This window comes from Helicoverpa armigera, chromosome 20, assembly GCF_030705265.1.
Source record: "Helicoverpa armigera isolate CAAS_96S chromosome 20, ASM3070526v1, whole genome shotgun sequence".
In the NCBI taxonomy this organism is placed as follows: Eukaryota; Metazoa; Arthropoda; class Insecta; order Lepidoptera; family Noctuidae; genus Helicoverpa; species Helicoverpa armigera.
Window position 1 is genome coordinate 1,031,375 of NC_087139.1, and position 27,720 is coordinate 1,059,094.

Consider the following 27,720-nt stretch of genomic DNA (forward strand, 5'->3'; position numbering starts at 1 on the left):
GCGTCAAGTTATAGCCCACAGTGCGCGCTTGGACTTAGTTCCAGTACTTTATTGTGAACCGTTAAATTTTACAGCCATGCATAAGCTGAACGCTTGGGGCAAAGATTACGTGATACCACAGAAGCGAAATGGTTTGAACCTACACACATTAGCATCTGTGAAGATGATGGCGGTTTTTTGAGTTTTAGTAATACGGAATCATAGGTACATTATACCCAAAATAATGTATGGTTTTAAAGTTGAGTTAAGATGGAGTCTAGTTGCTGTAGTTATTTTTTTACATTCTTTTTTTTCAACAAGCACAGGTGAATATGTAAACGAAAGTTTCTTTTAACAGATTTCCCAAACAGGAGGAGATAAATATTTTTTTTCCTAAAATGTATTTAGATTTTGCTTTTTTAAGATAAGAAAAATATGGTCCCAACGCACTCTAACATGTAGAAAACAAATAATCCTTCAACCCAATTCTACCTACTGCCGCATCTATCCCACCCTCCATATCTTGGCCACTGACCATCAGTGCGAGTTTCACGTCGCTGTCCGCACCACACTTTTTTCCACCAACTTTTTGTCTCGCAAAGTTGGTAACACTGCGCGCTCGACATATGCACATATGCTTCGCTCGTACTACCAACTGTTCGCGTATGGAGTTAAAATTAAATGCACTTTAAAAAGCTTATTTTTTGGCGTCTAATCATATGGGTTTTATGGTGGTTTGCGTTTAATGTTACTGGCTAATTAGCTTTGGTTCTTTTGTGTTGCTTGCTATTTCTGGCAATACTTTCACGATTTTTCTTCCACGTTTGCTTCAGTCATTGGTGTCTAAAATATACTTGAAAATTACATATTACTTAAATGAGTTACATTGACATTTGCTTGACCTGGAATCGAATCGCATCTACGTTCTTAAGGGACTGGTGCTTTAATCACTAGGTCACCATGACTTTTTGAACTAATTTTTAATACCATTTAGCTAGGACTAAAATATAACTAAGACCATTTTACCTGACAAATAAGATTTTCTTGAATCCTCACCACAGCAATATGTCTTAAGACACATACATACACAGACGCCATCTTAATGTAATAGATTAAAGCCAGATTTACGACAAAGGATTTACGCTTTAATTCCAGCATTAAATAAACCTGACCTTATCACAGAGTAAACATGTACAGTTGTGAAGGTACGTACTAACGTTTGTAACAATGTCACTCATGATGCGCTGATGATGATGTCCTCCTAGCTGATTATCGGCTTCGGCCGCTGTTCTCATGTAAGGAGATTAGCCAAATGCGCAGGACATATTATATTGAAGAAGCATTTGCACAGACACACATTTATGTGCATTTGTGTGCCCTCCGATGCACGGATGTATAAATCACCAACTTCCAGGCTCCGGGTTACTTTGTGAAAGTCTTCTTAAACCCAAAAAGCGGTGCTGTCAGTACTGAGTGTCGTGCATCGAGCACATGCGTGTGTGAGTGATATTATTTCTGACGTCAGTACCTACCTACGTAGTTTCATAACTGTTTACAAGAGAATATAATTAAACTGTGCCTTTATTCATGGTGTCATTCAGTTTATGGTATAATTGAATTGTAAACTACGTATTTAGGCTAGGTAATTTTGTTTCAGACTAGGCCGTTGGGTCTAGATTAAGTTTAAGCTGATATTAAATACGCAGTAAAGCCTGTCTTAGGCTGGGTGTAAAAAATAATGCTTGTTTATTTGGATTTTACGCTGCTGTTAAATGTGATTAAGTTAAGGTGACAGAGCAACCTTGGAAAAGGTTGTAGGGTGGTATAATCTGGACAGTGTTAGTTCTTTTCTTCAGGATGCGATTACATGAGATATGCACAAAACATGACCCTTCTTGGCAAGTAAAAGGGCTGCTTACATTCAGTTTTTATTCAGATGTACTTAATCTGAAAGAGAATTCAAAAAAACATGAGTTTTATGAAAATTCAGTCCTATACTACCTTATCAATATTAATCAGGTATCTAAAAGATGGAAATATGACTCCCCAAAAAATGTTTTATCAGAATTGTACTTTCTATCGTTTTATCTTGAAACGTGTTTCAAAAATACTAGTTTCCATTTAACTTTCAAATTAAAATTCTACTCTTAATTAATTCCAGCTAATATTTCATACAGATTTAAGTAATTCGCATAACCCTTGATCACGTTATAATCGTATATCTAGCTGTGAACGTAAATCCATTAGAATCCTAGGACGAGTAATTAGCCAAACGATTGTAGAATCTAGGAATTATTTCACTCGGTCTAAATTACCCAAAGAGCTTAAAGTTCGAAAAATATTGCCAATATATTGTGCAGTTAGCGTGGGGAAATTAAGTTCTGGTGATTGTTTTTCTATTGGGAAATGGTATAAATTGGTTTAACGATTACCCCGCCAGTGATTCAGGGTTGAGACCTTTACAAGCAGATATAATATACACACCTAATAGATACCTGAGCAACACATTATCAATTGATAAGATGATGTGTGAATGTTATCGTACTTTCTGGCTGCTGATTGTCATAGCTGAAAATAACAGCCGGGTCCTTCAATTTTACTTGCCTACTAAACCATGGATGTAGTAGATATGACATATTAAAGACACAGGGGTCACTCATCCAAGGATTGACTGCGCCAAGCTTAACCTGCAATTGATCCGTGCGGCTGTTACTCACCCATTCTACAAAGCTGCATTTACAGTCCAATCAGTTTAAATTTCTTCCCAAATGCTATTTTACGTCACAACCCAGATGATATCGGAGGGGTCCAGCTAAGTAATTTATACAAAACATGCGACTTCCAGGGTTAGGAATACGTTCGGTCATAATAGTAACATTACTATTTAAGCATGCGACAGCCATGGAGCGGGTTAATAGTGGGGTGACCATGTGTCATGTGGAATTCAGGATAAGGTGTTTTTTAGTTTAAAAATGTTGATGGGAACTTTCCCACTGATGGTTGATGGGAAACTTACTTAAGTCTCCTATTTTTGTCACTGCCAAGATTTACAAATACACTTTTAATATTTTAATACATTTTATCTTTGTACGAAATACGTGTGTATAGGTGCACTTAAACATGGTCTAGACACACGGCAGTGTGTCCGCCAAGTTCGAGCAAAAAAAAGCGACACACCGGCCGTGGGTTATATTACACGAACCATTTCGGGCCAAATGCGACCCCCCTATAACTCAAAATCTATTTTAGTTACGCATATCAAATTTATAGTATCTGTTGAGACCTCCTCACTTATCTTAAATACAAAATTTCATTAATATACCTATTGTAGGTCTTGAGATATTGACGTCAGAAAATCGCTATTTTTACTATACACTCACTGACTGACTGACTGACTGACTGACTGACTCACTCATCAAAAACCTAGACCACTTCCAATGGTCGTATTGACTTGAAATTTGGCATGGAGGTAGGTCTTTATGTCAAGGTAAAGGGAAAAATTTGAAAATGGCCAAGTGTGAGTCAGTTTCAAAATAACGAATGTGTAACTTTGATCCACGAACATAATATATGATAACATGTCATGTCAGTCAGTTGGTAAATCTAGTCCATTTAGTTTATCTAGTTCATTTCTTTGTAAGAAGCATAGTGCATATTCAAAAATCTGAAAGATAGTATATATGAGACATTTCCTTAACTTACTTAATCATAAGAAAAAAATAAAATAAACAACCTTACAAAAATGAATGAAATCCCACCCAAAACAAAAATGTGAAAGACTGCCAAGTTCGATAACATGGGAATGCTTCGCCTATAAAAGAAGTGAGATCTAAATAAGTACCAAGTTCCATACACATACCTCAGTTAAAAATAGTTACTTTTTAATGAAGTTACTTGGCAAGTTTTAATAGAAAATTAAATACTTGATTCATTGCGTTTAGTAGGTTTATAACAAGGTGTGTGAAAACTTGCCAAGTAACATCATTAAAAAGTAACTATTTTTAACTGAGGTATGTGTATGGAACTTGGTACTTATTTAGATCTCACTTCTTTTATAGGCGAAGCATTCCCATGTTATCGAACTTGGCAGTCTTTCACATTTTTGTTTTGGGTGGGATTCAAAGTTACACCAGAAGTAGCAAAGGAACAATCATACATTTTCAAAGGTTTATCTAAATTCGGAATAACTTTACTCCATGTTTATAAAACATAAGCTATAATAGATATAAGCTTCTTGCAAAAATAGTCTTAACTAAGTACTGTGACAATTATTTTTGCTACTTAGCGAAGCTTCCTCTTGATCGAGGTATAAAAAAATCTGCAACAAATTCACAATCACAGATTTGTGCTCGACAAACATAAAACAAAACTTTTTGTCACTTTTTGTAACGTAAAGTCCCACACACCTATTTATCCTCACTGCCTCTGCAACCTATCCACCCTACTTAATGGCGGTCATGCCTTACTCGTCTGCCATTAAAGACATCTGACGATGGTTAAATAATAATTAGGTCGCACACGTGCGCTTAACCACGTATGTATGGAATTACGACGACTATGAAATGTAATCGGTCCGCCATGATAGTGGCACTGGACCTCTGAAGTTGCTACTTTTATCTGTGGTACCAGATTTATGAGAGTCGGTTATGAGTTATACTGTGGCATGGTGTTTCATCCCTGTGAGTTATCCGGATATTCTATTGGTTGATTACCATAGAAATTAGAATTAGGTATCTTAACAGGAAAGATAAAAAGAGCAGCTAGAGAGATCAGCTACTTAACCCAAAAAGCATTGATCATCCTCAACTTCAAATATTTTCTGCAATATTTTTTTTAACAAACTTAAAAAATACTTTTCATATTTTTCTTCTTTCTCCACACACCACACTGAACAAAAACAATCTATATATTAATTCCGGCTAAAAAACACTCCTACAAAATGAATGAGAATACTTACTATTTTGACAACGGGTACTATATCTTTCTTCCATTGCGCATGCGTCATGACTTCATGAGACACATTGTTGTGTTCCGTTTGGAAGCATCGCGGTTGTCTTTTGATCTATAATAAAATATAAAGCTTGTAATTAAAGTTGTGTTTTACGCGTGGGACAAGTTATAAACTGATGTGTTTATTCTTGGAAGTTCTACAGTATAAGCAAACTGGCATAAAAATGATAACCGAGAACCCAATTACCTATATTTATTTTTTAATGGGGTCTATTCTAAATCTACCTACATTTCTGTGGTGTTGCAAACAATTAAATCATTTCGATTAAAGAAAGAAGAACTCAAAACTGTTTATTCGAATTAGGCGTTTATAACATAAATCAGCACTTTTTGAACGTCGAAAACAAAACACTGCCCGCGAAACTCCCCCCACTCTTTTAAGGGCCATTTTGTAAAAAATAAAAAACAAAACCAACTTCAAATATTTATATTTTTTTTTATTGCTAATATGCACACGGTTGACCACTTCACCTGATGATAAGCATTATAATAGACTAAAGTCTAAAGCACGCTTGCACTAACAAACCACACCCGCTACCTCTTACCCCTCACACCCCACCCTAAAGACGTCACACAAAAATAAAATTTCCCACTCGAAGTGGAAGCTGAGTGCTGTGACGTTGCACTTTTCTCACTGGCATCACACTTGTGTGCGTGTGTGTGTACACACGCACGCACACAAGTGCAACCGTACGTATGATATCTTGTTGCATTGTCTTGGGATGTGGTTGGCCTTTGACAATGTTTCTAACTTTGTATAGAGAAGAATGTTATTTTTGCTAAAGAAATTGGTATTTATTTCTATTTAAAAATATTTTATTTTTATTTTTGTTGAACTGAAAATAGTCTATTGTTGAAAGACTTTTTTGTCAGGCTTGTAAGGTATGTCGTGCCTCGATCCTATTCTTGGGTAGAAAGTGCTAATAATGAAGCCTAAGCAACAATCTGATAATGCAGGGTGAGAATTTGTGTATCATCCTTAGTAATATCTGCGAAAGTTTCTCTGTCTGTCGCAATTTGATTTCCCAATTAGACACAAATACTTTTTATCCAGGTGTGGGAAATAACACGTGGGTGGTACCGCGAGAAACTGCTATAATATCATAACTTCTAAACAGATAAATGAATTATTATTCTGTTGTACCATGCATTGGGTTGTATTGTAAGTTAAACAGTTCTAATAGTACCAAAAAGGCAACACACAGATCCAAATATTCTAACTACAAATTCCGCATACAAAACCATAATTTCTAACGATTTTCCATACACGAAGCACACAACATAAAAACCGTCGATGACACGCTAAACGTCATAAATATAGCGAGCACTCGAGAACGCGTATATTATTCACGAGAGAACATTAACATAAATTGAGCTACGCTTAGGCGTAGTTTACGCTGGCGAAATTTACGGCAATATGCTTTGGGACTGTTTAGGTAATCAGCTGTTTGGGGTTCGGCTTTTTTCCTGGTCGTGTGTTCGCCTGGTTAGGTAATTTTTGTTTTCTTACTTACATGGTCCTTATGGTCATTCTGTCCGTGGCTCCAAGAAACTACAGGATTGCTCAGTTAATCTAGCCTAAAGATTTACATAAACGTCTACACTACAGGTTAAATAAAGGTAAAGCCACTTATTTTTCAAGACTGTTGTCATTTTCTTTTATGCCCAAAACTTCTGTCTTTAACTTTAATTTTATTATTAGTTTGAAAGTTCGTTTTATGTCCAAAACTTAAGAATGCCAAAATTGTTTAAACCAACACTTACGTAAAACTTGGTCCATACATTTTAATGTCGATACTTGATCTTAAACACCGACAATGTTGCTAGTGTTGCTACACTCCAGAATTCTGCCCAATAGTGCGGTAAAAACTGCAAGCGAAGCATAAAACTGGTCCATTTTTCCCCTCTCCCGTACTAAAACACCGATATTCCACTAACAATAAAAACTACAGATAACAAGTTCACTAAGCCTCTCCTACACATATCCTTATGTAATATTCCGTTTCAAAATTTTACAGTTTCCAACCGGTTTTGTGTAGTAAAATTTTACGGTCGGCCCGGGACCCGATGTGGGGCAAAACTTTTATATACGACTATGTACGGCGAACGCAGTAAATATCGGCAAAATTTAAGCGTTCCGCGTAAATGTTATGTTTTATTAATTTTGTACGGATTTCGTGATGTGGAATGGAATTTTGATTGATCTGATTAATACGCTCGTTTTGTAAAAGCTCTGTTTAAATAAGCATTTCGTAATATTCACAGGCAATTGGCCTCTAATCACCAGTCTAACCAAGGGGTATCGGGTTGCCCGAGTAACTGGGTTGACGAGGTCAGATAGGCAGTCGCTTCTTGTAAAGCACTGGTACTCAGCTGAATCCGGTTAGCCTGGAAGCCGCCCAACATGGTTGGGAAAAAGGCTCGGATTATGATGAATTGGCCTCTAATCACATGCAAAATAACCCAATGAAATCAGTCTACGTTTTGGAAAAATACAAAAAAACCGGCCAAGTGCGAGTCGGACTCGTGCACGAAGGGTTCCGTAAATTACAGTTAAATCAACCTATCTCAAAAACTATAAGAGATACTTTGATCAAACCAAAAATCGTTGAAAGAGTTAATTAGCATGCATCACCTCTATTTTTTTTAGAATTTTATACCCCGTAGTTATAAAAATAGAGGGGGGGGACATACTTTTTACGACTTTGAGAGCTGATATCTCAAAAACCGTTCACTTTAAGAAAAATGTTTTTTAGAAAACTTTATATCATTTTAAAAGACCTTTCCATTGATACCCCACACGGGTATGTACATCGAAAAAAAAAATTTCATCCCTCAGTTACATGTATGGGGGGCCCCACCCCCAATTCTTTTTTTTACTATTTAGTGTCATATTTTTGTAGCGGTTCATACAACACATATTCCCATCAAATTTCATCACTGTAGTACTTATAGTTTCCGAGTAAATCGGCTGTGACAGACGGACAGACATGACGAAACTATAAGGGTTCCGTTTTTGCCATTTTGGCTACGGAACCCTAAAAAATGCAAATCTTCTCTGGTGACATCAATATTTCATGCTCCTTGTGTGTTAAGAACATTATTAGGCTACAATTTTTCAAATCATCTTATAGGGTTTCTTGTAAGATATTTTACATGGGACATGGGTATGTATTATATACCGTGCAACTACTGTGAAATTTCCAGCAAAACTATAAATTGATTTAAAAACATTTGACTACTATACAATATCTAAAATCAATCACCATAACGAAACGCCCAATACCTAACACGAACTACCCATAACCACTGATTCACCTAACTAGCTAATCCCATAATGTCTTAATACCTGACCAGTTTCGGCAGGTACTAAGTGCTCTCGTAAATTGCATACAACCAGTTCAGCATTAGGTACCAGATGGTAGATGGTACTATGTTAAGTAACTTCCAATATCTTAATAGCGGTTTCACGGCTGACTTGTCTACTAAGCTGGGAGATTTTGGTGCTACGAGTACTCCGGTGGTGCAAGAGAAGTTAGTAATAGTATTAACTGTGTATAATGAGTGGTGCGGAATTTGGGATCGTTTGTTGTGATAGGTGTTCGTGTGGATCATAAGTTGTGGACGGTTAATAATCTTGTGCAGAAATTATCGAATGTGGCTTTGTCATTTATGGAACTACTATTTATGTACATCGTATCGTGTTCGTTTTTTTTTCACATACAGAGGTCGTTTAAAGTCATCGTAATGACTGTAAAAGAAACTTGAAGTCCATCCCCATGAAAATTCAACTTGTATTGCATGTTGCACGAACTAGGAAACGCAACTAGAATCCCTCACGTGCAAACTTCACTACAAACACCAACGATCTTTGAACACAACCGAAAGTAATTATCACCATTTAATACCCAATTAAACATACACCTTCATAAACGTTGAACATCAAACCCTTTACCAGTTCAATTATACATTTCCTTGCCAACACAACCAGACAAACTAATAAACTAAACTCAGTAGGTACCACTCCTCAAAGTACGCCAGATATTCACACAGCAAAGTAAATAATTACTCAAAATACATTTCTGCTTCAAGCAAATTAATCAAGGGGACCGCAAATCAAACGATACTGGATTTGAGACGACGCACTAAATATACAAACCTTCATACTAACTACAAAAGGTGGATGAGCAGACAACACGAGTTTGCTATACGGCTCTGTTTTCCACTATAAATTACTCGCCTTCTTGAAACCAACTTACTCTATCCAACACCAAGCAAAAATGGACCCTGTAGCCTTAGTCAAAGGGGTTGATGAAGATGCATTAGTAAACTTGTTTTCAGTGAATAAAGATGAATGGGTGAGCCCAACTGTCGCACGGTAGGTGGTCCTTGACAGACAGACGGCTCTTCACTTAGATCGTGTAGTTGTATCACATGTGCCATTTTAAATTCTACTCTTAAAACTGTGTGAACATCGTTCTTTTATATGCTTGTTTATTTTTTACCTGCGTTGTAATGTTATCTAGTAAGTTCATGAGGTACTTCTTACTGATGTCTTTCTAAGCATAAGCTAAGGCCTAAGGTAATGATAGGATCCAACTTCGAGTAACACAATTTTATCTTCTTATGGATTACTATCTATATTATTATGTACTGTTTATTGAATTGCTTCTATCATCGTAATTTCATTTAAAAACTCCCATGAAATCATTGCATTATCATAAAATCATCATTTTTTAACCAGAAATATTGCAATTATTCCTGACGTGTTTGAGTGACGCATCTGACTTTCCAGATTGAATGTTGAGCGAAGGCTGACGTTGTGAAGTGGACACCTCATGGATGTTCAATCAATTTTCAGTTTTATTGATAGGTACAATTGGGTTCAAATTGCTTTCTTCAGTCCTGATGTCAGAGGTGTCTTGCTCAAAGCAATTGTACCTAACTGCGGTATTTTTTATTTTCTCTATTGTCTACCAATACCATTTAAAACAAATATTCTTCGCGATTTAAAACAACATGTAACATTTGTTTTTGACAGTGTTTTAAAATTGGTTCTTTTACACTCTACACATTTACTTAAGATTTCGAAATTCACTTAGTTCTTGAATCGTCGTTTTTCGAATTTTCTCTTAATAACTTATCTAGGTGTAAGTTTTTCTACATATCTCCACTTAATCATTCTTTACTTCATGAATATGAGTACACATTACACGCTCCAAAAAAAAAACTTTTTTCACACACTTAAAAACCGATTCCCTAAAAACAATCCAGATCCAAAAATAATTACGAAACGTATTCAGATGTCTTCATAAATTACGTCATTCTCTGCTCAGTTCCTTTCATAAAAAGTCGTGAATATATATCGTTGGTTTGCTGTAACAAATGACTGGGAGCCCTTCGGAGGCAGTTGTCAGTTTCAAACGTACGAGAGATGAATTGTTACAGATGGGATGATGGTACCGTTGGTTAAAAGGTGTTAGGAGGATTAGCAGTTTGAAGCTAGGTTAAGTTACGAGTGGTTAGGGTTATAAGTGGGTTCATGGTTTCTGTACGTTGATACATATAGGTATGAGTTGCTAGTGTGTTGACTTCGGTTCCTCCCACATCTAGAGGAAACTACTTCCTGCAGCCGGATAAACAGTGGTCTATTTCTCGTTCTATTCTCTTCACATCTGTGTACTTAAATCAGTAGTTTTGGCATAAAAGTGCGTCAGGCAAACAGGTGCTTTTGCATTCTTAATATTAGTAATATTTTGAAGCAATAAAACACTAAAACGACTAGTCAATTTGAAACTTAGAAGTTTAAACTGAGTTTTTAATCGTCCGTTTAACTAACAGTACCATCAAACCCTAGAGATATAGTTGTCAACTAAGTACCGCGGTGTGTGGCTCATCATTAGTGGGAACTTATCTTCATTGCTCGTGTCTGTCTGTGTAAGTATATATGTGTGTGTGTGTGTGTCTGTGTGTGTGTGTGTGTGTGTGTGTGTGTGTGTGTGTGTGTGTGTGTGTGTGTAACAATCTACGTCACTACCGTCCTTCCCCTTAGTGTCCTGTAGTAAATTAGGAAAATTAACGCTGAGGAAAGACAAATGAGGGAACTACTTGATTGAAGGTTATTTTTGGATGAATCTGACAATTTATTTATATTTATTTGTAAAATATAAAAATGTTCACTTCTGTTGGCTGTCAGTTTGAGCAGCAACTTCGCAGAATGTGTAATTGGGCAAATAAATATTTTTCTATACATTTGAATAAATTCAAACCGGTTGAATGTTTGAATTTTTTTATGAAAATAACAATTACGATTACAGTCACTAATTACAAGTTATTTTACCAATTAACAATTATCATAACATGATAAATCATCCTAATATTTTCTATAAATTAATATCATCAAACCAAAAACCTCACGATATTATTTACACATAATAAATAAATAAAATAAATAAAAAATACATACACAACTAAGAATTACTTGTAAACGACGCTTCGTGTAAAATTCGTTTTCTCCTCTCATACCGTGCATTTCCCCACGGAACCGTCGGCAAGAATGGGCGTTATATTTTGTAACCCTAATAGGGACATATCTTGCATCACCCTGTAGGGCTCCGTAAACATGTTCGTTTTGTGTTGTTGTGTAATTGATTTTGGGCTTTTTTGGTAATGGCTAGATCGATATCCTAGTTATTCAGATGATTATTTGGAAATGAGGGTCCAGAAATGTGTCAGCATCAAATCTTACATTTTTCGCCATAACGGTGTACTGATGATGTCAGTCAAATACACACTAGAAAAAATTAACAACTTGAAACTGAGTATCTAGTGAAAAAAAAATAGTTACCTAATTTCACACCTGATTATATATCACAGAAAACTAAACAAAAAAAACATAGTCATTTCCCAAAACACCCAAACTTCTACTTCTCCTGCCACCTACCCATTACATCGTCAATATATGAACGGCGCCATACATTGCATTAATGATACAATATATACGATATGAAATGAGTATTATACCTATTACACATACATACACGTCTATATAACAACAAAGGGTGTTTAGATACCTTTATGAGTTATTTTCCAACTGGTTTTTCCCTCACGCCTTAGGAACATTCCATGGGTTTATTACGCCATTTTCTTCCCTTAGGATATTAGCCACGTGAATCTTGTTATAATCACGGCGTTAAAATAGCATTGATTTATAAATTATGTTGTTGATTTCAGGAGAGGAATTTACGGAGTTCAAAGGTCTTGTTTGAAAGGAAAGTTGAAGTCCCGCGAAATAGTCTAGTTTTCACATAGAGTGACTACCGTGCATGGGGGTTCGAGTTCGATTCCCGGGTCGCATTTCAAGAAACTTTCACGGAATACCTATATATTGGCGAAATTGGTTTGGTTGAGTTGTCGTGCTAGACTATGAGAGTTAATAAATAGATAGCAGTATTTTTTTTTTGGTGGGAAATCATTAAATGGTGTCCCGCTTTGGGTGCATCGTGAGGGAGTTTCAGACTCTTACCGACTAAAACCCGCCATTTTCCTTCGTAAGCTGAAAATGATACATAACTATATTGTACCGGTCCTAAAATAACACACAAGGAAACGTGAGTGCCTTAATGACTCCTTAAATTATAACTAGGCCTCTGACCTTCACTGACATAGTTTCCTAATGACACAAACAATGTTATGATTAGATCAATTAACATGTAAGTGATCGTAAGTGCAAACCGCATTCGTGACGTCACACGTCACCGTTAATTCTGAACATTTCTCTCATAGTTAACTAACATAGATCATCACTCTTATGTTTTAAAATATAAGATTGACATTGCAATGGCTTGAACCTCAATAGCTGTAATATGTACTTTCAACAATCATACATAATCTATCTTATGACTAATCAAATAAGGTTGAAATTTCATTGACAAAAGCTTACGGTAGTTGTTGAATGAAAAATATAATATTTTTCAGTGGTAAATTGACTAAGTGTTAGTTGGTACAATTAGTATTAAAATATTGTTACAGTTTAGGGTCTAATTTATGTGGTAAGTTTTAAGTGCCTATGGTGTTATTTACATTAAAAAAATTAAAAACCTTTTTTAAAATGCTCGCATTTTATTAGAACTATAATTTAGGAATGCTACGAAGAGTTCGTAAATAGTGTGATAAAACCATTAAACATTTTACGTAAAGGCCTAATAATAATATGTGAGTCCAAACAAAACAGTACTTATTGATAACTAATCTGCATTAGTTATTACAATACCATGCCTACATAAATCATAACTTATTATTCATTATAAACGCAATGCCTCCGGTCCATTTCACTGCCCACTAGGTACATAAATTTTAATAAATTATCATACCTAATTCCACCGTTACCAAATGCAAAATTAACGCAAACGCTTATTCATGACCTTTTTGGTTTGTTTTCTTTTTTCGATAAAGCCTATTATCACTTCGCCAATAAATATCACGATACTAGCCCCATACATAAAACCTATGAACATAAACGCCCCCAGTAAATTCTGAATACTTAAAGGCATTATAGTACTAGCTTCTTCAGAACTAACAGAGTGTATCAAAAGCTCGTTCATCCATTTATCAATCAATCCATTCTCCGAAACACTTCTAATAATATTGTTAAAACGCTCCAACATAGGAAACCATCTTCTCGTAAGAATAGCGACGCCATACTTGTACATATTATTACTTTCAGGAAAGCAGTAAATTAACGGAGCCCCTTTACCCAATTTCTGGTCTTGGTAGACGGCTTGACGCCTCGACGAAACAACAGCGAAGTTTCTCTCCAGAGCTGCCCGCCTCACGCCCTCCGAGAACGTAGTCGAATTGTACTCGCGATATAAATAAAACGAACTCGCGTTATTAGTCTCAAAATAAGACCTATAAATCTCTCTACCTCCCAACGGAATTCGAGACTGTATAAGATCCGCCTCGGTACTTATCTGCTTTTCAAATCGCGGGTGCATTAGGAAACTTCTGAGAAACGATTCGTATGATATCCCCATGTTTATACTGAAGCAGAGCCAAGCGAATATTAAGATGCGGAAAGTGGGGCTTTTGGGTTCGAATGACGCTCCCCAACCAAGCAGCATGCTAAACGTCATCAGCAAAGAATTTGTCGGCCATTTTGTTGCGTTAGTATGCTCTCTATAATAAAACACATGGAACACCAGACCCATTATCACCAGGCTAAAGAAAGTAGCGACCCAAGTAGTCCATTGGAATATGATAACCAGATTGTCCCATGTAGGTGCTTGACCTGCCTTTGGTAGGCAAAACGTCATCTCGTCTTGTAGATAATTTACAGTTGGATGGAACCATTTTCGGAGTATCCTCGTCACTTCTACATTACCAATCACCAGGTCCGCTGACTCATTTCTCAACACCTCAAAAGCACCCGTAGCTGTGCCATTTTGGTAGACCACGCCCCAATTTTCTAAAATATCCGACGTTCTTGTAATAAGGGACATGTTTGTGAATTGGCTAATAATTTTCACAAGGTTTATTTCACCGCCTTTTGCGAACTCATAAGCATCGTCGAACGAGGAATTAGTTATCTTTCCTACTGGCGGCATTACGTAAGGCTCAGCTATGACAGCGTAAGCCACCAAAGGACAGCCTTTCATGTCTGACGGGAACATGTCATGCTGCTTCTCAAACTCGTAAATCGTGTTATTAGTACATCGATCGAGCACGTACACTGAATCACATCTCCCTCCACAATTAGTATCGCTGTACGGCCTCCAAGTGTAAGATATAACCACATCATTATACTCGTCGTAAATGAACACGATTGTTTTAAATAACTTGTAATCGCGAAGTTCGTTAATGAATTCTATAGACGTCTCCTCAGCGGTCTCATTATGTTTCAGCTGATAAAACACTATGGCCTTCGCAAGAGGATTCCAAGTTGGCAATTTATTCAATTGTAGTATATTCCTCTCCAGTTCAGATTTTTCTTCCAAAATCAACATATAATTTTTCGCTTTCTCAGGGAAATGTGAAGCGTTTGCATGCGGGTAAAAAGAATCTTTTACCATAATAGAATATTTGATACCGCTGTGTACAGTTTGCAATAACAGGCCTTGTGTGGTTGAGGTATAAGAGTTGATGTTGATTATCACGATGCTGCCACTTAGAGCCTTTTTCTCGACGAAATATTTAGCGGAGAGTTTTAAAACGCATTCAGCTGTTTTTGTTGTTTGTCCAGAATTTCCAGTTGTCATTAGTAGTGGGTTTTCACTCATGGTTGAAGAGAAATGTATGAAAAATAAAAGTGTAGGAAGAGGAGCGAACATCTTGGACCGGCGCTAATGTTCTCCAAGGCTGCACTAATGGGGAACTGATTCATTGCGGGGCAAAAACTTTGAACTTTAAAGCTCAGGGGTACACAACTGCGGATGTTATCTCAGATTTTGTTTTACTTCTGACATTGTTTAACCATCTTGTATGTTCTGATTTATTATTTATACTCGTTCATAACTAAATTTTACTAATAAAAAAAATATTGTCGAATTGTGAAAATACAACTTACCTACTCGCGCAGTTTTGCATAAAAAGATCTCATTAACAATTAAAACCAATCATATTTGTAACACTACTATTTATCCATCTACTATTTCTATAGCACCAAAAATGTATTTCAGATATCAGAAGATGAAAGCAAACATGGGCTTACACATGGCGTATTGTACGAAATTAATTATTAAGTTCCTCTTAGCAACATGATCACTTTGTGTTTGAATATTTTGGCCATTAATCCTTCGTATAGTTTATACGTCGATAGTGCTACTGTAAATATTTGTATATGTGTGAGTTGCTGCCTGAAACTTTCATTGGTATTAGCATAAAACGTTTTCAATTTAGTTAAACCGTGTTATACTTCATTGTGTTATGAATGTGACAGTACCTGTCCGTCTATTTGTTGCCCACTCAGTGTAAAACGACTAAGTTGATGTATTTATTAAGAAACGGGACTAAACGGATGTAAAAAACTCAACCAATTTCAATAACCGAACCTAAACAAGTGTGTTAAAAATAAATTAATGTAAAACCATGGTTTATATTGGGATTACTAAAGCAGTCTATATAATTCTTAGATTGAGATAATACAAAACAAACTACTTAAAACAGTTATACATTCCTGCTCAGATTCAGTCTTTATTAAAATAAACGCAGCAGTAATATGTGACATTATACAAAATAGCAGAATCATTACAATAAATTCTGAATGTCTGAAGGTTTCAGCACGCGAACCTTTAAGCAAAATATCAAAAGTTCAGAACAATCTTGAACACTTCAATACTTCTATAGCTATACTGCATAATAAAGAAGAAACATTTGTTTGTTTGTGCCCTCAAGATTCCGAAACTACTGAATAGATTTGAAAAATTCTTTGACTGTTAAGAAGCTTCATTATTTCCGAGTAACGTAGGCAATTGTTTTATCGCGGTTATATTAATATTATTTTAATCCCGACGATGTCAGAGTCTACCCGTGACCATGGATGCTGTAAAGGATCCGAAACGTCGGGATTAAATAATGTTAATAAAACCGTGATGAAATCCGTAAAAGTAATTTAATTGTTTATAATACTTATTACACGCATTTTATACAATGAACAAAGGCGGACTTAACACATTGAGCGTTGTCTTCCAGTCAACCTTTAGGTGGGGACGAAATATCTAGGAACACTCAGTAGTTCCCGCAGGACGGGAGTGAAACCACGAGAACAAGCTAGTCTTGCATATTTTGTTAAATCGTGAGTTGATTGTTTTTGTATATCGTTTGTTTAAAGGTGAAAGTTCAAGGGTATATGTGAAGTTTTCTTATTTATTTGTTACCTTTATTTTGAGAATTCATTAGTTTCACATGTTAGAAATAATATTGTTCATTTGACTTGCTGGTTGTTATTTAAATTGAGAGATAGTGTTCAGTGAACTATACAGATACCTACATGGTACGTTTGATTAGCAAGAAGCCCCGCGATTTTTGTCATTAACTTACAACGCAGTGGAGTAGGTTGCTATCACGTTAGTTAGAAAAATCGTAATTAATATCATAAAGCCGATAAGTATTTTATTTGCACGAAACTAAACTCTAACTCAGAAACTTCTCAAGCATTTTGATAAAATCTATGAGATAGATATAGAAAGTCCATAATGCAAAGTGAGTCGTACCTAATCACATTAAATTAAATACGTAAATATACTGGTTAATACATGTCATTTGACACACAGAAAAAAGAAAAATGCACAAAGTAACTAGAATAAAATGTGCGAGATTTTGTACACCATTTTAATAAGTAGGTATATTGCATAATTCACTGACCTGTGTTGTAGGAGCGCCAACATTGCATCGCAACAATATGTCGGTCCTCCTATGTACTCCTCTTATTTATTCCACTTATACTTACACAACACTTAAGCACTTATGTGCTTTCTTATGTACTCTCTTATGGATTTTCTTATTTACTCCTCTTATGAATGCTTTTATGTACTGCTCCTAAATACTCCACTAATGTACTGTCTTATGTACTCTCGTATTAATGCTCTTATGTACTCCTCCTGAAATTAAAGCTATACTTACCACCGGGCAGTATCAGATTCCGGGCTAGATAAAACTAATAGTACTCTAAATCAAAGTTCATCAACAGAAGTAGCTAACCTTTTATAAACCTCAAATTCAAGATCCTAATAATACAGCAAAATATACTACCAAAACAGTTATAAAGTAGCAAATCTATACGACACATTCTGTTTTCCCTAATTTGACACGGATAATCAATAGTCCTTAATTCCACGTGCCTTTTAGAAGGAACCTAAAAGCCTTGGTTCAAGGTCCATCGATTACTTCCATAATCGTTTATAATGTATGTGAATATCGTTAAGATCTGTGCCCCTTTTTGGCAAACTTTGTCGGAGTTCATGATTTGTGACCCAAGTTCGAGAAAGTTCTCTGGAGTTCAGATCTGATTATAACATAAAGATAGACGTTTTATTTTTATTATTGCGGCTTGCACGGGCTGTGCTTTGGGTGCTATGTATTATATGCTTTAAATGTATGTATGCTTTTTGCGTGGCGTTAAATGTGGAAGATTTCAAGATGTCATAAATGAAGTACTTCTGAGTTCAAGACTTCATACATGGATTATTGACGTCAAGAAGCAAATAAATGAGCTCTGTACTTTAAAAATATTTAAACCTTGGCGTAGAACGGCCAACTTATTTTCTCTGACGCTACCAAAGAATCAATAACTACATTTATTTTATTTAGATCCTGTTGCCACAAAAGTCGAAATCTATCATCATCATCATCATCGGCGCAGCATGTTTTCTCCTTCCATACTCTTCTATCTGCCGTCATCTCACAAGTAACATTCTTTCTTACCATATCGACTCTCACATAATCCAACCATCCAAAAGTCGTAACCATTAATAAAATTGATGTTTGGTTTTTCTCCTCATTCTTACTCATTCGAAAATTTCGTTCGTTTTGTTAATAAAACAACCCATCTAGGTAGCTTTTACCATAACTAAATAATATCATATTCTTCACACAATCCAAACGATTAGAAAAAGGGATTGAATAAAACAACGTCGCCATGTAATTTACATAATATATTATTATTTTTAAAAACTGTCGCTTTTACATTGAAACTAAAATTGGTCCGACCGGAATCGTGAGTAACGAACATCAGTTAAACTTGGTTAACAAATAAAATTATTTTCCAATTAATTCCCCACAGACACTGTTATAAAATAGAAGATTATCTGCAAATTCCAGCTATATCAACATCAGTGTTGTTTGTTTGTTTACCAAATATTTGAATGTTTGCTGATCTGCTAACCTGGTTTGCAATGGGCAATTTATTAATATCCGCATTACCTTCTGTATGACTGTTCGTTTTTGTTTTTCTGTTTGCTTCAGTATTTCGCGTAACATCTCTTTCTGTATCGTTTATTTACCACAGATATTTTCTTTTGCTTCTATATTAGTTCTTCTTCTTTCTTACAATCCATAAAACATATCTTTCTGAATCACAGCAGTGCAGTTTACAGTTTTTCTTTTTTATTTGATGTCTTTAACTAAGTTACTATCCTTTATATTAGTGTCTGTAGGGTAATCTATAATGACAATATAATTACATCACGGTATAAATGATTAACACACTAAATTACCACTAAAATTGACAGATAAACAAATTGTTTTTACTAACATTTTGTGCCGTAAAACGAGTGTTACATACACCGTACAGTACCGCTTATGTTTACAGTATTATATTGAATAACTATTTACAATAAATGCTGTGTTTTTTGTACAGAATAAAAATGAACGACAAATTGGCGCCCAAGTAATGGAGGAAAGAAATCGAGTATATTCGGTCAAAAAACTTCACCGAAGAAAAATTGTTTATACAAAGTAAATGTTTAGAAAATTGGCTTCACTTGATATGGTTATTCTATCCTATTTTTCTTCTAGCAAGAAATCAATAATGACATGCGATGATTTAGATACAAGTGCGAGACGCCAATTCAATCGCTCATCTTTATTCCATACACTCCAACATGACATTAAATGCAACTTCAAATACCTAAAACCTGTGCTTTATAACAATCTATATAAATATGTTATTTTTTCGTCTTATTTTAAAGCTAATTCAAGTTTTATTAATCGGAAAGAGGAAATTGGGACGGTGGATGTACAAATACACACTAGATGTAAAAATATAAGCAGCTTTTTTATAAGTTATGGTTCAAGAGGAAATTGCATGCAATATTTTCGGGAGGATAGCCAGAAAATTGCTTGACGCTATAAAATAGTTGTCAGAGAAGATAGCTTAGAGTTACTGAAGAGACATTGCCAATTAATTTCGTGTAGTTTGTTAATATTATTTTTAACTCTTATTGACATCGTGTTCAAACTTGGTGATAACATAATTTAGCGTTGTAGAGATCTTACATCAAACGATAGTAATAGCGGGCAAATATCGGGTCCTTGTGGCACTCCAATACTTCTATGACATTTACAATGCTTTATAGCCATCTCTCTTCGCGAAAAGCTTTTGGTGATTATTTGATGAATTCTGATGATTTTTATGTGAATGTTATTCAGCACGCTGGGTCTCTTACTATCATTAACCCTTGCTGAATGTGTCAAATGCTTTCTTAAGAACCATTCCCTTGACATACCTTATTGCATATTCTCATGAAACATCGTATTTTACATCCCATTTAAAAGATATCCTTATCTCACCTTCTCACATTTTAATTAATTTGAGTTTAAATTGACTGCATATTTATAATTAATTAACTTTCTCACTATAAGTCAATTAGGCCTGAGATCAAAGTAACAAGGACAAGTTGAGCAAATTAATCTATAAGGGAGGGAGGGAATATAGAAATTTGTTCACTAATGAAACTCTTGGCTAACTAGAAACTTTTGAGGGTATGGCTTATCCAAGATTTTCATTAATGACTTATTCATTGAAGTGTCCCAAAACAAATACAGAATATTCTATGGAGGATATGTTAAAACTCAGAACATCTATATTCCATACCAAATCTACAAGCTCACTTGTTACGCGTCCTACAATAATATACCTGTTTTCATTTCTAACTCCAAGCGAATTTAGATCTTATACTCTGATGATTATGATTCCTTTTTCTATGCTACTCGCCTCACCCCGCCTATTTAAAAATATTGTATAACATCTAATATATATAGGAAAGATTATTGAGAATCGTAAAAGTACTGTAGTCTTCAATTGAACGATATGCTTCAATTTCGTGATGGCAGCTCCAAATATAGCATTTTCATCTTATGTCTTAGATAGTCGAGATCATCAACAAGCATTGTTGGTATATAACAATTAGAAATGAGTGGTTTGAATAAGCGGAACAAAACTTCTTAATCAAAAGTATTACCGTCTAGGTTTGTGATAATCCTTATGGGTAAAATAGGCATAAATAAAACAAAATATGGAGCCAATTGTAATATACCAACAATTGATTTTCTACAACCAATATACATTAGTCTTAGTTTAATTTAAACTATTAAAGGCAATGTAGATAGAAAAGTTAAGTCGCAAATACATGAATCATAGCAATTTACAGGTCAGAAAAGCTAAGGTTTAACAATAAAACATCAGTAACAAAAACAAACAAAACTAACTACACAATAGTAAAATGCAATTCCATATTCTCTAGGTTTTTCTATCAGAACCTTGGCATACTAGACTATGTAGCAGTTTTGGATCAAACAACGTCTCATGAGAAGATAAGTAACTTCCTAAAAGATATTAGTTCTGAGAGTGATCTGTTATCTGAAACAGACACTACAAATCTAGTATGTACAAGTCTCAACAATCGCATCCGTACACACAAGTGACCCATCTATAAACATTATCAATTAATATTTACAAAATACTAAAAACACTTGCGTTTCAGTCATTATATCTTATCATGTTAAAGCATTTGCGCCCAATGTTCCGGCGAGGTTCGATTCGAAGCGTCTAAGATTCACTCACTATGTTCCTGATATGTCCGTCACGCGTCACGCACAATACTACAGTCGTCTGTGGTGGTGCTTACACGTACCACTCCTTGATGCCGTCCCGCTTGACGGGCTGCGTGGGTATGGGCGCGAGCGGCGCGGAGGGCGCGGCGCCGTTCCTGTTGAGCGGGAGGGGCGCCAGGTTGCGCACGGCGCCCCCTGTGGGCGCACTTGAAGCTCCGCTCTGGTAACTTGAGTGAGCCTGGATAGGGGAAATAGAATTAGTCATATAGAAGGAGGTAAAGAAGGTTGACAAGTTTGAATATGTAGAGAATCGATGGTTCAAATGAGCAATCCACCATGTTGAATTTAAGTCACATGACAATTTTTTTCGTATTCCTGACAGCAAACTCTTTTATTTAATATCCTTATCATGGGGGTGAATTTCAAATAGCCAGTCAGCGACCTTGGGGAGGCCGCCATATTGTATTTGTAATGACGTTTCTTAGCTTGTCATGTGTTGTCATCAGAACTCAGAACCTGTGCAAAATTTCATCCTGAGTGCCTAGTGCGAGTTTTGCAAGGGTCAACGTCGAGTTAACTTTTTCGATGCGAACATTATCATGCCTTTGAGTGATTCAGTGGCACTTATCCTAGAATTGTTTATTTAATAAAGACTGTCATCGGTACTTGGTCGTATTACACTCGAGCTCACTTTTGCGAGTATAAGCATTATTTAAAGCATTATGTTGACGGTATTAACCGACTGAATGAAGATGTAATGTCTAAATCATGTATCATGACATAGCATACGACTCTTTATTTCAATAAACTTATAATTACGTATCGAGTTGCGAGCGCTCACCAAACTCGGAATCAGCACTCTGATCGAAGATCGGAAATTAGGTCAAATTAAGATTCCAAAATTTTCTTACATTTGAATTTAGTTACCAGTGAAGCTAACTATAGTATAAACGTGTTAAAAACAAGTCGATGATCTAGTAACATACCTGATTTCCTAAAAGCGCCGCACTCGCTCCCTGCTGATAGTTTTTATCCTCTGTTACCTTATACGAGGGGTCGAACTTGAATACAATGTACTTGAGCACTAGGATCACTATCAATATTATTGCTATCAATACCGAAGCGACTATGCCTGAAAAAAAAAACAACCCTTCTATGGTTAAACTGGACTTGCAATGGGTCATTAGTAGGTCCTATGGATTTAACCACATCATTTCCAATGAGAACACGTTAAACTATAACAGCCTCACTACAAAAACTTAAACATCTGTTGAACACTAGTCTAAAAAATGTGGCTGCAAAACGGACCTTATTTCAACGGCATGATCTGTCATTTTTTTAGACAAGTTCAACAGACGTTTAAAAGTATTTGTGGTACGACGGTAAATCATTCAAGTTAAAAATAGTTAGCTTACCAACAATAGTCGCAAAGAATTCCGACTCAGGTGGCACAACTCTATTATCAGTTGTTTTCGGATGGTACCACTTCGGCGTGACGTCATACCCATTGTATTCAGGATGGACCTTGCCTGGTCCTCTTCTATCTTCAGTTTCAAATGTAGGTGTTCCCGGGTCTATTTCATTCTCGCGTCTGTCTTCGTACTCTTGTATGTGGTTCGAATCTTCTTCTGTAGTGTGAGTTGGTTCTTCTGGCATATGTCTGCCTGTTAGTGTGGTTGTGAATTTGTAGCCTGTGTGGGTGTGTGAATGATCTGCAAAATAAGGAATAAGTAAGTTCATAGAATAGCTACCGATTGTATACCTATATGAGTAAAAGATAAGAAATGATGTGGAAAGCTTTTCAGTGGTTTACCTTCCTGGTGTAGTGTTACGTACATAAACAGTTAAATATGCTACAATCATGAATTTTGTGATAAACATCATTCTATCATTAACATTACCATCAGTAGGAGTAGTTCTTCTTTCAGGTGGTGTTGCTGTATCTATAGTGCCTGCATGCATATTGTCATGATCAGGCAACGTCGGCTGTCCGTCAGTGCTACTCTTAGTCGTCTCACTGGATCCTGTAGATCCATCAGTAGAACCTTCTAGAGATTTGTCCACGTGTTCTGTTGATACGACACTGGCGGTTGGTGATGTCATACTGTGGGTACTGCTTGCTCCAGATCTGAAATATTAAATTGATAGATTTTTGAGGTTTTCAACAACACACTCACTTCAACCTTGTCAAGATTAACGGTGTTGATTTTGGTTATTAATTTAATAACTTACGTAGTCATAGGATGGTCCGGTTCTGTGATTTCATCAACGTTAGAACCGGATCCTTCGATGCAGTCTTCGTCATCACATGGTTTCATCAACTTTCCACTTGTGTCACCCTGCAATTAAACAAAATTTCAAATCCACCGTTAAAAACGAATCATTTTATTCGATGACTTAAAAAAAAGAACAACATTTGTTACTTAATGTTTACCATATTCTGTTGATTACTAAGAGAGATTTTTTTTCAAATCATAGTACTTTTAAAAGTGTTATTAATTAATTTTATGTGTCGCACCTTATGTAACCTAGAAGGTGGTCGCCTCGTAGACGGCACATAGACCGGAGTGATGAGATCATCACCAGACCCCGCGTCGGGTAGCACACAGGCATCTTCATCATCATCTCTACAGCCGGATCCAGCACCAGAGTACACCAGCTCATCTAGAACTCCTGGACCTCCGTAACCTGAAGGTGGCGTCTGAAAAAGAAGGAAAACAGATATCAATAAATTGCATGGAGAGTATTACTAGCTAGTAGTAGTAGCTACGTTATTGTTGTAAGAAACCTTAACTTTTTGGTCAAAATTGCAACAACTCAAAGAAAATATTCTATGACATAAAATAAATCTGCGAGCAACAAGAACGAGATAAGTTAGTAAAGACAATTTCTTCATATATTCAATTTTAATCGGATTTTACATATATGTAGTTTTTATTATGTACTGGGTTTTTAATACTATTTCTATAGTTATCTTAATAATCATCATCACATACCTGCTGCATTCTATTGATATCTCTGTCCAGCGGCGTATGAGCTCTCCTCGCGTCACCCCTCACGGAGACAGCAGGATCCCCTGCAGCTGCGAGGTCCAGCACCCTGACTCCATCCACCACCATGCCAGCGATGACACCACTGAACGTCCTAGAACCGCCGGCACCACCTCCCACTGTGATCGTCGACATGCCGTTGAAGATTGTGGATTGCTGGCCTCCTGGGAGAGTTATAAGTAAAAAAAAGTTTGTTATTTTATTATTTGACGGGGTTGTAGGAAGTTGTGATTTTATTATGAAATGTGAATTTTGCTTTAAAAATAGTGTCTTTTTACGGGAAATCATCAAATGATCCCTCTCGCTGTGGGTTAAAAGATTGAGGAAGTGTCAGACTTTTACTGACCATCTTGTTATTTCTTAAGCCATTTATGTACCATAGCCTCAGTAACTCTTTCTAAGAATCCCGCAGCACCGGCAGGAAAATTTAGTCTACCTACAGAATTATAGACAATTGGATTTGATTGGTGAAGTTGCAGGAAGTTGAGTTGCTTAGAATGTAGGAAACAGTAAAATGTATACTTAAACAGTCACGTGACCCTTTTGAGTTTAATATCTTACCTTGAGGATGCCTTATAATGACAGCATAGTTATCCAGCTGCAATGAAGCTCTGCTGCCATTTCTCGTGAACCTGGCAACGTGATAGGCTCCATCATCTACCCTGGCAGTCTCATCACCCAGCGGATGATCACCACCACCCACGTTGTATACCATGAAGAGATTGCCTCGTATCTGAGAATTAATAATAGCTGTAGTTTTACGTATATTCTATTACGGTATAGTACAGTTCCTACTATTAAATGTAAGGTTTCATTTCTTTCAAATATGTTAGATCACTGAATTCTTTGTCTATTAGTATAAATCTACAATTGGTCAAAATCTCAAAATATAAGCCACAGCATCTACCATATTGCAATTTAGTAAAATGTCTAAAATTGTATTTGTAGAAACATTTCCGTGTCCCTAAAACTATCACACCATCGAGACACTACGAATTTAATTTTTCTTATAGGTAAAAGCCTCAAAATTTCTAATAGAATTTTCAACTCCCAACCACATATTACTCACAATCTCCATCTGCATATAATCCTGTGTGTTAGAAGACTCGATCCTCAGGAGTACGGCATCGGCTTTGCTGGTAACAAAGCCTAGCGCTACCTTGTCGGTCTCCGTGTCTGCTACCGAGTCTGTTTGGAAGGTGTAGGTGATGATACCCCGGCCGGGTCCGAATTCGTATGCTACTGATTCTGAAATAACAAAAATGATTAATGAAAATTTTCGGAAAGTCATCCATAAAAATGATTAAGTAGGAATGAAAAGTGAATGGACTCCATCTGATCATGTTGTATGGTATATTAATAGTACGCTTAGGAAAGACACATAAATATCTTGTACTGTAACACATAAGATTAATAACTTTGGTTCTCTTAAATTATGTACATACCATCGTAACAAGTAGGTCCAGTAAATGAAGTCAAGTCACAATCGCAAACGTAAGTATTCCATTGTTGTACGCATACTCCTTTATTTGCACATGCATTATGCGTACATTTTGTTGGTCCTGCAAAAGAAAATATCATGGGGTAGTTATTATAAAAAATGACAGCAAATGGAATTATAACTAAACGGGTCTGCAATGTTTTGTTTTTTGATTTCAGTAAGTTCTACATAACCAAGGAGTAAGGAAAGATGAGTCATTTTGTTTTCCATGATGAAAAAAATATAAATGTCAAATCACGTGTAACATCAATCTTACCTTCACATCCCGACCCCAACGAGGAGCTAGGAACCACAGCATCTTCCATCAACGATGGTGACTCTCCAGGTAGATCCAGACTGGACATGCAACCTTCAAACCCTTGTCTAGACAGGACTCCCACAGGTAAAGCTGTGTACATGTCTTTTGGTACTCCACCTACGTATAACACGCTGTCTAATTCTAGCATTAGATTGGAACCTGAAAGATAACAATACTTCAGTAATATATATTTAATAACAAGTAAATATTCCACAAGATTGAATGTGTTTTGTCTTGCTTCCATCATCGTCTCTGGTGTTTACTAAGATTTGGCATTACTGCTTAGGAGTATTTTGATAATAACTTTAACCATATTTGCCGAATAAAATAGTGTACTTACTTGTAGTATGCATTTCTAAATCATCATCAACTTGCAACGTATGTATCTTTGGTGTCGGCCTTCTCACAGACACCGTATGCCACCGATTGTCGTTCAAAAAGTTCTTCAATTTATCCTTCATAGTTACCACTCCATCACCCAGATTGAACACGCAGTGTATATGACCATTTACTAACTCCACCGCAATGAAATCTTGTTTCTTGCCTCCATTGTAAAATAGTAATCCATCCATTTCAGTTGTTCGGAAGTAAAAGTCCAAATACGTGTTCGCATATGCCTTCAAAAGCGGTAATCCAACGTACGTATGCTTTGATTTGAAAGTGACTGATTTGTAAACATTCAATGAATCAGGCTTGACGAATTTTCCAGTGAAAATTAAGTTGGACGTATCATAAATGTTGTTCGTTTCCTCGTTCGTACCAACTCCAAGTGTCTTAGCCATATCTATGTATCTAATTCCATTGAAGACAAACTTTTGTAGATAACCAACAAAGTTTGGTAAAGTTGAAGTCATCTGTATTTCCTCTTCAGGGTGGAATAATCCTCCTAAATGTAACGTTGATATTTCTAATGTAGACGCTTTCCCTAAAATCGTCTCAGCTGTAAAACCAACTTTAGTTTTAGTATCATAGAAGCTAATTTCTATTGAAACACACCTAACCACAACATTGACTGTAAACGAAAAATAAATTAGCAAAGTAAACTGTCATAGAATTTTTATTAGCAGCCATTTTGAAGTTATTTACACTTTATCTGCTTTTACGTGATAGACAAGCTTAGATAGATGTAATGATTCAGATAGACGGTCAACCACTAGAAGATGCATAGCGTCAACTTGGTAAAGAATTCTCTCACAGTGAAACGATTTATTTATCTAGAGGCAAATCAACTAGCAGAAGTTATCAGCATTGTCTTACTACTTTTTATATCCATTCAATTGCCACACTTATAAATTCATCATTGTATGCTAGACACTTTATATTTAGAATCCAAT

General features: G+C 36.0%; 2 protein-coding genes across 2 annotated transcripts in view; both read right to left on the reverse strand.

Moving 5' to 3' along the window:
* Positions 1 to 13,243: 13,243 nt before the first annotated feature.
* LOC110372514 (uncharacterized) lies at positions 13,244 to 15,333 on the reverse strand. The gene has a single exon (XM_021329275.3). The coding sequence runs from the start codon at positions 15,315 to 15,317 to the stop codon at positions 13,389 to 13,391; it is 1,929 nt and encodes a 642-aa protein (XP_021184950.3). The 5' UTR covers positions 15,318 to 15,333; the 3' UTR covers positions 13,244 to 13,388.
* Positions 15,334 to 21,353: 6,020 nt separating this feature from the next.
* The window catches only part of LOC110372505 (neurexin 1), a 76,348-nt gene continuing 69,981 nt past the window's right edge, over positions 21,354 to 27,720 (reverse strand). Inside the window, exons 13-24 of the mRNA XM_064039616.1 lie at positions 26,727 to 27,326; positions 26,345 to 26,545; positions 26,033 to 26,149; positions 25,657 to 25,835; positions 25,149 to 25,320; positions 24,534 to 24,751; positions 24,056 to 24,238; positions 23,770 to 23,876; positions 23,439 to 23,665; positions 22,953 to 23,249; positions 22,524 to 22,669; positions 21,354 to 21,775 (exon numbers count right to left, since the gene is read on the reverse strand). Coding sequence (XP_063895686.1) covers positions 21,608 to 21,775; positions 22,524 to 22,669; positions 22,953 to 23,249; positions 23,439 to 23,665; positions 23,770 to 23,876; positions 24,056 to 24,238; positions 24,534 to 24,751; positions 25,149 to 25,320; positions 25,657 to 25,835; positions 26,033 to 26,149; positions 26,345 to 26,545; positions 26,727 to 27,326 — 2,615 coding nt within the window. The 3' untranslated portion in view covers positions 21,354 to 21,607. The remainder of the gene's footprint in view (positions 21,776 to 22,523; positions 22,670 to 22,952; positions 23,250 to 23,438; positions 23,666 to 23,769; positions 23,877 to 24,055; positions 24,239 to 24,533; positions 24,752 to 25,148; positions 25,321 to 25,656; positions 25,836 to 26,032; positions 26,150 to 26,344; positions 26,546 to 26,726; positions 27,327 to 27,720) is intronic.